At 45.9% G+C, this 12217-nt stretch overlaps 1 protein-coding gene across 1 annotated transcript in view; it reads left to right on the top strand.

Moving 5' to 3' along the window:
* The first annotated feature begins 6090 nt into the window (after positions 1-6090).
* ABCB7 (ATP binding cassette subfamily B member 7) overlaps positions 6091-12217 on the top strand; it is a 37385-nt gene continuing 31258 nt past the window's right edge. Inside the window, exons 1-2 of the mRNA XM_054289798.1 lie at positions 6091-6264; positions 11877-11954. Of these exons, the coding sequence (XP_054145773.1) occupies positions 6091-6264; positions 11877-11954 (252 nt within the window). The remainder of the gene's footprint in view (positions 6265-11876; positions 11955-12217) is intronic.

The following is a 12217-nucleotide window of genomic DNA, read 5'->3' as shown; positions in this document are numbered from 1 at the left end:
AATATACAAGCAATACAACAAAGAATAGGCTAAGAACAGTAGAAAGAATTTGTAGTTAGAAAATCCAATGCAGTTATTCACCCTGGAGGACAAAAGCAAAGTTGAAATCAGGATTGGTGCAGCACACAGTGGGTGTAACACAAAGAGCACGAACCAGTTTCGGGGGTTTGGAACCCCTGGGTCACACAACCCAATTTGCCAACGAGCGGCTCCCCTCAGTGGCCGCGAGGGAACAGAACCGGTGGCTCTGCCTTTCCCTCCAACCCTTCCCGGGGCCCAGGAGAAGCACAGCTCCGAGTTTTGGAATTGCTTTAAGGTTGGTACCACAGGGAAATGGGTGACAGAGGCAGCAGCTCGTTCCTCCTGTCTGCCTCTTGTCTGCCAAGGAAATCAGAGCCGGGAGTTCTGTGCTGCTTTATTCCTTTGCAAAGCTCAGGAGCCACCTCAGCCCTGCCTGTTTGTTACACACAGCCCAATTCACCCCACCCTGGTTAGAATTCTCCATGCACAGGACAACTCTAGAAAGGAGCACGGGGATGCACAAAAAACCCCAGTGGGTGTTTGTGTCAGAACTCAAGTTTGGAAAATCTTCTACAATTTTGATCTCCAGGAAGGTTCAGGTAAGGAAATGTTTGTGTTGTTTCTGAACTCTTAAATCTTCCTGGGTTTTTTTAAGAAATAAAAGGAGGAATTTAAGAAATTTAGTGGCAGCAATTCTGGAAGGTGTAAAGCTCAATTATTCCATGCAGCTTTCTGTACAGACAGACATACAGATGTATAGCAGTAATACATATAAAGAAGGCTTTCTTTTCCAAAAAGTGCCTTTTAAAAAGAGAAACTGATTGAGAAAAGGAAGACAGGGACTCACCCTCTCCCCTCCTCTTTCTTTCTCAGTCCTGGCATGCCATTCAAAAGCAACAGTGTGCTGTGGGAAATAACACTGAGCCTGCAAACAATGAGTCCTTACTGAGCCCAAAGCCATTCCTGGAGAAGAAAGCTGCAATCATGAGCTGCACACACTGAATTTCTCCTTTCCTCTCTGGCACACCTGTCAAGCCTCACAGCTTTGTCAGAAAACCATCCCAGCCCACCCAAACCAGCAGTGCAGGCTGAGCCCCTGCTGCAGACAGACTCCCCCTGCACTCCTGGCTGTTTGCATCCCCCTGAGCTCTGTCCCAGAGCAGCTGCAGGAGCAGAGCTGATCTTCAGCCCACACCTTCTCTTTGCCCCCATGCTCCAGACACACCCAGCAGATGCTCAAGGCTGTCACTGACCTTGAGGGAAAGACAAATTTCCAACGGGCCTGGCAGAGCTGTGGAAGGACTGAAGGTGAGGAGAGTCCCTGAGGAGTTTCCAGGCTTCTCCATTCCTTGACAGGCTCCTTGCTCCACCAAACTTTTGCTTTGGATTGACCCCAAAGACACCCGACCCTGCCTCACAAGGCTAAAAAGCTCCTTATTCAAGTCAGGCAGTTCCAGCAGGGTCACGGCCTCTGAGGCTCCCCTGGCTGTGCTGCTCACGGGCTCTGAGCCCCCAAATCTGTCCCTGCCTATTCCTTCCTTTCTCCCACCTTCCTTCCAATATCTCAACTTAGATTGTAAATCTTCCTTTACATTGTGCATTTCTCTTATTGCAAATCTTCCTTTACATTGTGCATTTCTCTTACCAGTTCCCATGGCCAAACCCCTCCTTGGTGGTGCCCTCTGAGCAGGAGGAAAGGAAAGCAAAGCTCCCATTTGTGCCTGGGCCAAGGCGAGCGCTCTGGGCACAGAGGGCTCTGTGTGCCCTCGTTCCCTTGGCAGCAATAACAGCCTCGGCCACTTCAGGGGAGGTGACTGCCTTAGCAGGGCACAAAGGGAAAAAGGGCAGAAGAAAAGCAGCCAGTAACAGCCAAAAAGTCTCAAGCATGGCCTGGTGGATTTGCAGTGAGCCAGAGCACAGGCTGGAACAAAACCTGGAGAAGGCAAAGGGATCAGGGCATCACAGAGCCACAAACTGCTGGGGATTCACTGCAGGTTGGATCTTCCCACAGGCAGGAAATCCATGACCTGGGCAAGGCTGGATGCTTCTGCTCTGTGCTGGGCTGATGTGCCCTTTCAGTTGTTTCTTGAGCACTTCAAGGGATCGTAACTCCACCACTGCCCTAGGGGACTCCTTCCAATTCCTAACCACACTTTCAGTGAAAACAAATGGACATGTCATTTTTGTAACACAATCAAACACATTTTAAAATACAGCTCTTTAATGCTACTTATTTAATTGGCTGTGAGATATAACTCACACTGCATTTCCAAAGTGTGTGCAGCTGCTCAGTTCTTAAATGCAGGGTCTAAGGATTAATAGTTCATATTTTTCTAGAAATAAGTGCATTAGTTGCTAAATCCAAAAGAGCACTGTGCCTTTCAGCACACATTCTACTTGCCAAAATTATTTTACACCTCTGAAAAAGGGCTCCTATCTGCCCTTAACCTTGTCCTCTTTTTCTATTTTTATTTTCTTTGCATTACTTTGTTCTCATTAATTTTCCCTCTCGCTTCATATACTTCCTTGAAGCATTCACCCCCTTCCAATACCATTGATTCTAAAAGATGTTTGAATATTGATGCTTTTCTTTTCCTCTAGCCTGACTCCTGAATTGATTTGGATTCCCACAGCCCTGGGGGATTTTCTTTTAGGCTGATGGCTGCCACAGCTGGAACTGTCAATGTTACCATACAGAACAGAGGTTTCAATCTCCCTTTGGAATACTGATTATCTGGAATTCAGTGTTGATTCTTTCCATTTTATAGGAATGTTATTAATTATAAATCTTACTTCTAGAAGATATAAGTTATTATTGCTAGAAGTGAAATTCATTACAGTGCTAGAATCATATTAAGCACCTTTAATGAGAAAGAAGATAAGAACTTCAAGAAACTCTAAATAAAATGTTATTTCATCTCCACAAGATTGGTGTTGTATTTGTGTTGTTGAGCTGCTTCTGTAAACTTTTCTAGCCAAAAAACTAACATGTTCTCATTTAGTACACTGACCTTGGTCTCAAGCCCTGGTTTGTTGCCTACACAGCTCCTGGAAAAAGGCCAGATTAGATATCTTTTAGGATTCTATTCACAAATCTCCTTTGTGGTGAGTTATTTCCATTACTGGAGCTTCTATTTCTTCAACTGAACTGCTTCTGTCATCTTTCCAGAGTGCCAGCTCTGGAGCAGGCATTGATTTGTCTGTCTCCAAGGAGATCCTCTGCTTCCACAGCTAAATCTGCAGAGAAATAGATATTTATTTTGTGGTGAGCTACTTTAAACAGTGTAAGTTCATAAAACTCCTCTGTTGGCTTTCTGTGTCTCTATCATGAGCTCTGTTCTCTTGGTTCAGTCACTCTGGGATAGAGGTTGTTACTTCTAAAGGAATGTGGGCTCTGTTCACCCTGGGTGTCTCTCAGGCTTTGAGCAGTGCCTTGTGCAGGTATCAGTAATCTGAGGTCACATAAATAAAGTGGTATCAAAAGGAGAAAGAGAAGATCAGAAGTGGAAACAAGACTGAAATATTAGCAGGAGGAAATAGAGCCAGTAGTGTGGGGGAGTTATTAAAGAAGAAGGAACAGCTAAAGTAAAATTTGCAGGGAGATGTATAGCAGTAATATCAAATATATTACATTTGGAAAAAATAAAATGGTACATTATCTAACAATGATAAGGCTGACATGATGGAGGGGTTGTGTGGTTTGACAATAAACGTTTGCTGAGGGACTTGTAAGCCTCCCTTAGAGGCACTGGAGCTGTGAGATCCTGTGACACCACAGTGCAGGCTGCTGTTATCCCTGTGCAGGATGTCCCATGCAGCATGTGTCCAAAGAGCCTGACATGGTCAAAACACTGGTCACATTTCACAGGGCTGAGAGCCTGTGCTGCATGTTGGGTTGACCCAAAAAGCACTGCCTGTGCACACAAACGCTGCATGAAACCATCGCAGCAGTGCACGTGGGGAAATTGCAGAAACATTTGAAATCACTCCAGAGATGCTGCCATGCTGGCCAGCCTGTCTGTCCAGGCCATCCCAGACAGAGCTGTGACTATCCCGTTTTGCCTGGTCAAACTTCCCTGCAGAGCAGAGCAAAGGGAAGGAAGGGGATGTATGGAAGCCAGAGGCCCAGAATTCCTGCTTATCCCTCTGAATCCCTATCCCTATCCTGTTTATCCCTGCCACGGGGCGGCACTGTTCAGAGCCAGCTCTGCCAAATGCAATTATGATGAGGAATCAGATTAGTGCCAGAGAAATGTCGCCTTTGTCATTTGAAGTGGATCCTGGTCAGGAGCAAAGTTGCGTATCAAAGTACAGACTAGAGAAATCCTGCCTCATTAAAAATCGACTTTAAGCCAATTGTCCTCTTCCTTTCTGTCTGTCTGTCTGTCTTTCTCCCCTGCAAATGAGCTTACAACTCTCCCTCAAGGCAAGAGCATCAGCAGTCAAGCTCTGGTAGCTTTGAAGAAATCTTTGTGTGATTAGAAAAGCCACACAGAGTTCCAGCCTTCTGACAGCTCTGCATGCGGATCACATGGGAGTATATAGGCCACTGGAAATGTAATCCATGGCACAGCTCGATCTTCCTAAGTGGGTGTTTAATTAGGAACTGTACTATTGCTGCATTATTCTGGCTCAAAGGAACTACAACTAAGCTGTGTGGGCTGCAGGAGGCCTCTGAGGTAGCTCAGAATTTAACCCTAGGAAGGGTGTGCAACACAGGATTAGGTGTGTATGGAGATGCACCATCTCACGTGCCATCCACACCTTCCCCTCCGGCCTGAGCTCCCTCATGGTGCTGGAGCCAGGGCTTTTCTGCGCCCCAGGCAAGGAAACTGCCTGGGCAGCTGCTCTGTGGGGGACCCAAATTCCAGACAGACTGTGTGCCAACATAAGCATCTCTTTCTGTATGTAGTGATGACAATGTCCAGCTGCACCAGGACAAAGTGTGGGAGTGCTAGCAGCAGCTTGGAATGAGCAGCCTGCATGAAGTACAGAGCTGCTGACCAACATGAGCCACGCTTGCAACTGTGCAGTTTGTGCTGAGGACACCCACATTCCAACAGCGCAGTGCTTCAAAGAGCAGGCTTTTATCTGCACAGTCAGAACAGAAAGGTTTCTGAGAAGGGCATGAAAGCCCTTCATTCATTCCCTTGTTCATTCCGGCTTAGAAGGGCCTGGTTAATTCCCAGCTCGGCAGGGGCGTGCCTGTCCCCCTCAGGGCGCCATGGCAAGACTGAGAGCAGCCCCTTTCTGGGGATGTTGTGGGACTGAGGGCAGCCCCTCTCACCGCGTGCTTTGCTAGGGCTGTGGGCTGCTCCTCTGGGAGGTGCCATGGTGGCACTCAGGGACACTTGAGACACCATAACGGGCTGAGCTGCTCATCTCTGGGCTCCATGATGGGGCAGTAGGCAGCCCCTCCGAGAGTGCAATGGCAGGACTCAGGGCTGCTCCTGTCTGAGTCCAGTCGTGGGGCTGAGGGCTGTCCTGCTCTGGGTGCCATGGTGGGGCTGAGGGCTGGCTGCACCTCTTTGGGTGCCATGGTGGGGCTGAGGGCTGCCCCTCTTTGGATGCTATGGTGGGGCTGAGGGCTGCCCTGCTCTGAGTGCCATGGTGGGGCTGAGGGCTGCCCTGCTCTGGGTGCCATGGTGGTACTCTGGGCTGCTCCCTCAGGGCACCGTGGCTCGGGATATCTCCTTTCGTGGCACCATGGGGAATGAGGGCAGCTCCTCTCAGGGTACCATGGCAGGGCTGAGGACTGCTCTTCTCAGGTGCGATGGTGGTGATGAGGGCAGCCCCTGTCAGAGTGCTATGGTGGTGCTCAAAGCTGCCCATCTTGGGCCACCATGGGGCAACTCCTCTCACAGAATACCAGGAGGAGGCCCAGGGCAGCCCCTCTCTGCCCGCCATGGTGGCTTCAAGGGCAGCCCAACCCGGCTCCCTCCACGGCACCGCAAGCCACCTTCCCCTCAGGGCGGCCAGGGCGGCCAGACCCGCTCTGCCCCGCCCCGCCCCGCCCCTCCCGCGGGTCCGCCGCCGTCCCACAATCCCCTGCGCCCCGGCCCTCGCAAGATGGCGGTGCTGGGGGCACCGCGGGGCCTGGCGGCCGCAGCCTCCCGCAAGCGGCGGCTGCTGCTCGCCCTGGCCCTGCTGCGCCCGCCGCCCGCCGCCACCCTCGCTTGCTTCGCCGGAGGAGCCGTGGGGAGCGGACGGCGAGGCCCTCGAGGCGCCCCGGGAGGAGTACAGGTGGGTGGGGGCGCCGGGGCGGGCGGTGAGGGGCTGGTGAGGGTGGGCGCTGAGGGGCTGAGAGTTGGGCGCTGAGGGGCTGAGGGGCCCCGGTGCCCGCAGCGCTGTTCCGCCCGCTCTGCGAGCACCGCCCGGTTCGTCCTTGCCCGGCCGGTACCGGCGCCCGCCGGGCCGGTATCGGTGCCCGCCGCGCGGGGTCCGGGGCTCCCGGGGACACTCGTGCGGAGCTGCCGGGGGTGTTTGGGCTCTCTTTGTGACCAGCATGAAAGCCCTCAGTGTCTCTGAGCGGATGCTGAACGCTGTGTAGTGCCCGACTCGTGATTCCGCCGCTACGTGCGGACGGGCAGGTGGACTTAGAATCCCTTTTGTCACCTGTGGAACGCTGTGATACGCCCTAGCGAACCTAGCGAAATATTTTTTATTACAAGGAAAGTATTGAGTACTTTATCTCAAACTAAATCCAGCTTTTGGTAATTCACGTGCATTTTTCAAAGTGGCTTATCTTTGGTATCCCAAAGACTGAGGGAATGAACTTTCATAAACTCTCAGCTTGTAACTCTGTTTGATAATAAACTTCTTTATCCTCTCAGATTGCTGTTGTTTGTGAGTAACTTTCCTTTGTCACCCGCCTTGATTAGTTTTTCCTGACAGGCAGAATTCTGTCGGGGACTACAGGCAACGTTATGGTACTAGATGAGATGAGCAGGACTGAAAGGACAAATTTCGGAGGTTTTAATTTTGAAACTTGTGCAAGAGGCTGAGAGCTAAAGTGGATGCAGATCAAATATTTTCCCCATGTATTTGCATGCATTAAAATACACCTGAACAGTCAGTATTGTCTGGTGTTCCTGGAGATGAATTTCAGCTGTTAGGGAACAAACAGCAATGTTATCATGGTGATGAATAGAAGTATTAATTATAGTCCTGCTTTCCTTTTCAATGACTTTATTTTCATGTGAGAAATGCCAGTCCCTGCTGAGCAGTTTTAATTGCCACGTGTCACTCAATGTGGATTTGCTGCACTAGAAAGTAAATACTACATCTGTGGGATATATATATATATGTGTGTGTGTGTGTTCCTCTCTTTGGCTTTTCAATTTCTAGGCATTTTTGTGTTAGAAAGTGCTCAATGAATGCATTTTTTAATGATCTGGTAATGAATTTTCACTTTTGCATCAAGCTCTATTTGGCTGAATATTAGATTTCATGAAATGCAAGAGCATTTATTTTATTAAACAAAAACTCCAACAGGAGGCTCAAACTTAAGTGTTCTGGACTTTTTGGTTATAATGCCTTTCAGAATTCTGGGACATGGTTTTTCAAGCATTTAGATAAATTTGCTGACAGAGGAAGATGTGTTTTCCTGACAGGAAGGACTTTCTGTGCTGTGGTTACAGCAGAGCTCCTCAGTGCTGGGGTAACACCCCAGGTGGGAGTGAACTCCACAGTTCTGCTTTAATATTTTATATTTTTTTAAGTAAATAACAGAGGTTTGTGGTACCAGAGCCAGGTCAGTCAAGAGTTGTGCCTGTTACAGCTCAAGCTGGTGAACAGCACAGCCATAGCTGAACTCCTGAGGAAAAATGGGATTAAAGACAGGAAGAGGCTCTGGTAAAATGACTGTAAGAGCAAAGTTGTAACCATTCTTCTTGAAAAAGTTAATTTCAAAGACTTGGCTCTCATCCTTCTGCTCTGCTTTGCATTCATGTGGTGCTTGGTCTCCTGTCCTCATAGTTCCATTGAAGATTTTTTTTAAGCTTACAATTAATTAATTGTAAGCCTAATTGTATACAAAATATATATTTTCTATGGGACTTAGTACCATGAGAGTCAAATACAATAGAGTTGTTTGGATGTTATTACAATACAGATTCAAATTTTTTTTGCCCCTCACACTTTTATTTTTCAGTAGTTTTGATTAGATTCTGAATACTAAGCCACATAACATTTGTATGCTGGAGAGGAAGAAAATCTAAATTTATGGAGGGGAAAAACAGGTTTCAGGAGCTGGGATCAGGCCTCATTTTTTACTATTGAGATCAGCCTGAATTTCCATAACTCCTTCAGTTCACTCTCCTGTGGCTGGAGCAGGCAGGGCCTCATCGTGTCAAAACTTGTGTTTGGAATTTGGGATCTCTGCTCAGTACAGAACTGGCACATTGGCCTGATAACTTTATGAGTAACTGAATAATTGCTGTTGGGTTTTTTTGTTAGAAACTTGTGGGGCTTTTTTTTTTTTTGTTTATTTGTTTGGGTTTTTGTAGAAGTTTGCCTATATTCAAAAGAAAAGCAAAGACAGATTCTGTTCAGTGTAAATATGGAAATTAAATTAATCTAAAAATTAGTTAAATTAGCTAAATGGAAAGAAAACAGCTTTTGACTGGAAGGGTCAAGCAGCCTTTAAGTAAGGATAATTATTTTGCTAGGGATCTTTATAAGCAGAGAAATACATTGGGAAGTTTGTTTCAGGGAGAGCTTTGGCAGTTGTAGGAAGCAGGGCTGTGTAAATTGTTGTAACTGTAACAGAACAGAATAGAGGCTTTTCCCTTCCTTTATCTTGCCCTTCCAGCTGCTAGTGATAAAGAGCTTGTTCTTCTGCACAACTTCATAATATCCCTGGCTCTGGCAGGGCTTGCAAGAGAACTTTCAGGTATTTTTGTTACATTTATTTCTATTTATTTATTTATTTTCACCTGGAGCTTGGTCTGTTCTGTAAAATGGCACTGGTGTTTGTTGTGCTGACATTTCATGTGTTTGTGTGCATTGCTGAATTCTCTTCTCTGGCCTCTGAAGGTGCAGTTGGACAGTCCCTGGCATACCTGCTTTGTGTGGGGCTGTTGGAAATTCCCTGAGTTTTAAAATCCCTTTAGGGAGGTGTTGCTGCTGAGCAGGGCAGCAATCCCATGTCTGCCTATAAAACTGGACACCTGAAATTGCTGTGAGGAAGGATGCTCCATCCTGGAAGGGTTCCAGGCCAGGCTGGATGGGCTTGGAGCAGCCTGGTGTCCTGGGAGGTGTCCCTGCCCATGGAGAGGGTGACACTGGGTGAGCTTTAAGGTCCCTTCCTTTATCCATCCAAGTGCCCAGAGCAATTGCACATTGGCCACTGGTAAATGTAGCTCCAGATAAGTTTGTATTGTTCATTCTGGTGACAGTTCAGCCTGTCTTCATACCAGAATATTTTCACCTTTTTGTCTCATTTTGCTCCACTCTTTCCTATGCATCATTTCTTTTCTTGCCCTGTAAACTCAGCAGGATTAACTGTGGGACCTAAATGCTGCAGAGGAACCTGAATCCCACCTTCTGTTATCTTTTCTATTACAGTTAGTTTAAAAAAATCCCCCTGAGATGAGTGCAGCATGTCTGGAACACAACATAGCATATTCCAGAGAGAAGCTTCTAAGTGTGGGTTTGACCTTGCCCAAATGTGTTTAATCCCTGTTGTTTGTTTGCATTTGTAGCATTTAAACTACTACCCACAGTCATGACACTCTAACAACATGACTTTTATGTGCAATCAGTACTAGACATCTGTTTCATCCTTTAGAGTTTAGAGAATCAGATCCAAAAATACATGAAAAGAACATAATGGTGCAGAGTCAGGCGTTCAGGAGGTAGGAAATGCCAGAATTTGAGTTCTCTGCATTATTTCTTAAATTCTGAAATAAGCAGGACTTGCTCCTGTTCTTTAAAGCAATAACCTGCTTCTTTTATGTGTTGTGATTAGATTAAAGGATGGCTTTGCTTTGTAGTCCTGGAGCCCTGGTGAGGGAGGGTGGAGTGCTCAGTGAGTGTGGAGGGGCAAGGGAAGCTGCACCCCTCTCATTTGGGCTCTCCGTGCTGTGATGGGCAGGAATTACCATAAAGCAAATTGTTCACATTGTTGAACTCTTTGTTTCTCTGCTCAGGTTTGTTTTTAGCAGGAGCTTGAGAGAGGATTGAAACCTTCACTCTTCCAGGCTCAAGACTGAAAATAAGAACAGGTTTTTCTGTGTATCTTGTGCAAAACCTTTAATGTTTTTGCTGACTTAACCCCATGACAGTTCATAGCTTCAGTCAAGAAATCAGGCTATTTATATAATGCACTAATTGAGACCAAATGCTGCTGTTCCAGTAGAATTTCTTTATGTGATGTTGTTTGCTTCATGTTTCAGTCAGAAGTGAAGTCTGAGACCTTTAGTAAAACATTTCTCTGCTGTCCTGTGTATACACTCCAGGAAACAATATTTAGCTACTTTCCAATACTGCTGAAGCATACTTTTTCCATTATATTTTCTATTTATGGCACTGTCAACATTCCTGTGGAAAATGTCTTGCTTTAGGTGGAATCCTCTGTGCTGAGACAAAGCTGGAGTGCATCTGCAGGGAAATGCTTTAGAAATGCAGCTCCTTTGTTTAACCCAGGTCTTGGAAGGATCAGGATGGTTCACCCAGGCCAGTTAGCTCTGCTAAATGCAGAATGTATAATTATGATATTCACTCTTTCTCTATATAATGTCATATAATAGAAATATTTGGAATAGCTGGTGCATGTGATAACTTGTGGAGAAATGGTTTTAATTTTCTTTGAAATGACTCATTAAATTATTACTTGAGGTATGTCTGAGGAAGAAAAGGATGTTTAAGGCAAAGTATAAAATATACAATGGTGCTGCTCTTTGTCAAGGTTAAAATTACCTTGTTTTTATTATCAAGTTTCTTTTTTTTTCTTTTTTTACTGTTTGTCCTTTGCCATGGGCTGGTGAGCAGCTCTTTGGTGTGATTGTTATACAGAGTGAGTGGTAGGGTGAATTCTCTAACAGTGAAAATGGAATCCTGAGTGTCAGGGCTGATGTGCAGCCTCAGTGCTGACCAGGAGAGGTCCCTGTGCTTTGCCATGGAGAAGGACTCCCAGCCACTCCCTCTGAGGAAAACAAATACTCCTTTTAAACTATTTTGGCCCTTTAAAACATAAAAATATGGATTGCTTGGCAAGGTAACATGTGCAGCATGGTGCAGTTCTGTCAGCTCTGTATTAGAGGTTAAGTGCATTGCAGGGTCTGTGAATATTGCATTTATTGTGTCCTGCTAACCCAGAACTTGCTGCCAGCCCTGCTCCACTTCTCTCATGGTCCCAGGGTTGCCAGGCAAAGCTGGAGCTTGGATTTGCCTTCTGGAGACAAGCATGGCATGAGCTGAGCTGAGAGGAATTGGGAATGGCAGAAGCTATAAGCATAAAAAGAACATTTCTTAATGAAAAACAGGACAAAAGACTGTTTGAAAGAATTCAGGAGACAACCTGGGAGAAAATGAAAATGAGAGGAAAGGGAAAGCTGGGCTTTTGTTGTACAGAAGAAACAAAGTCTGATGAGAGTGGGGATTCAGGGAAGGGAAATGCAGTTCATTGTCACTGAGCAGTTCTGATGTGTGAATGTAATTTATTTTACAGCTGCTCCCCACCAATTTTCTTTTTCTGTGGTCAGTTGTTAAAAAACAAAGCCATCTGCCTTCTTTTCATGTTATGCTTGTTTACATAAACTAGATGAATATTCTCTGAATATGAAGTGCATGTTCTGCATGACTCTGTTTTCATTTCTTTTTTTTTTCTTTTTTCCTCCTGTTTTATTCTGTAGATTCCACCAATCTGCAGGCAAGGATCATGGCACAGCCTGGGAGGGAATTATTCAAGACCATTATTGGAGCATTCAGAGGTGGGTATAAATTGTTCTTCCAACTTGCAGGTCATGAGAAACTTAAGCCTTTGCAGCATCTTTCAGTTTAGACTCTTGTTACTTTTATTTATTTTTTATTTCACTATTTACAGTTCTGAAGTTAAATGGCCACTTATGTTTCTGCCCCTAGAAATCTTTTTGAATCTCTGCAAACTAATGGGAACACAATAACTTCAAAAAAGAGATCTTAAAAGTGTGGGTTTTGTGGTGATATTTAGATTCATTTATTAAGCACAGTAGGA

Source organism: Melozone crissalis, unplaced genomic scaffold, assembly GCF_028551555.1.
Source record: "Melozone crissalis strain CALT ecotype California unplaced genomic scaffold, PUWL_Pcris_2 ptg000068l_1, whole genome shotgun sequence".
NCBI lineage: Eukaryota > Metazoa > Chordata > Aves > Passeriformes > Passerellidae > Melozone > Melozone crissalis.
The sequence above is the reverse complement of the archived record's forward strand: the minus strand, read 5'-3'. Positions and strand labels throughout refer to the sequence as shown.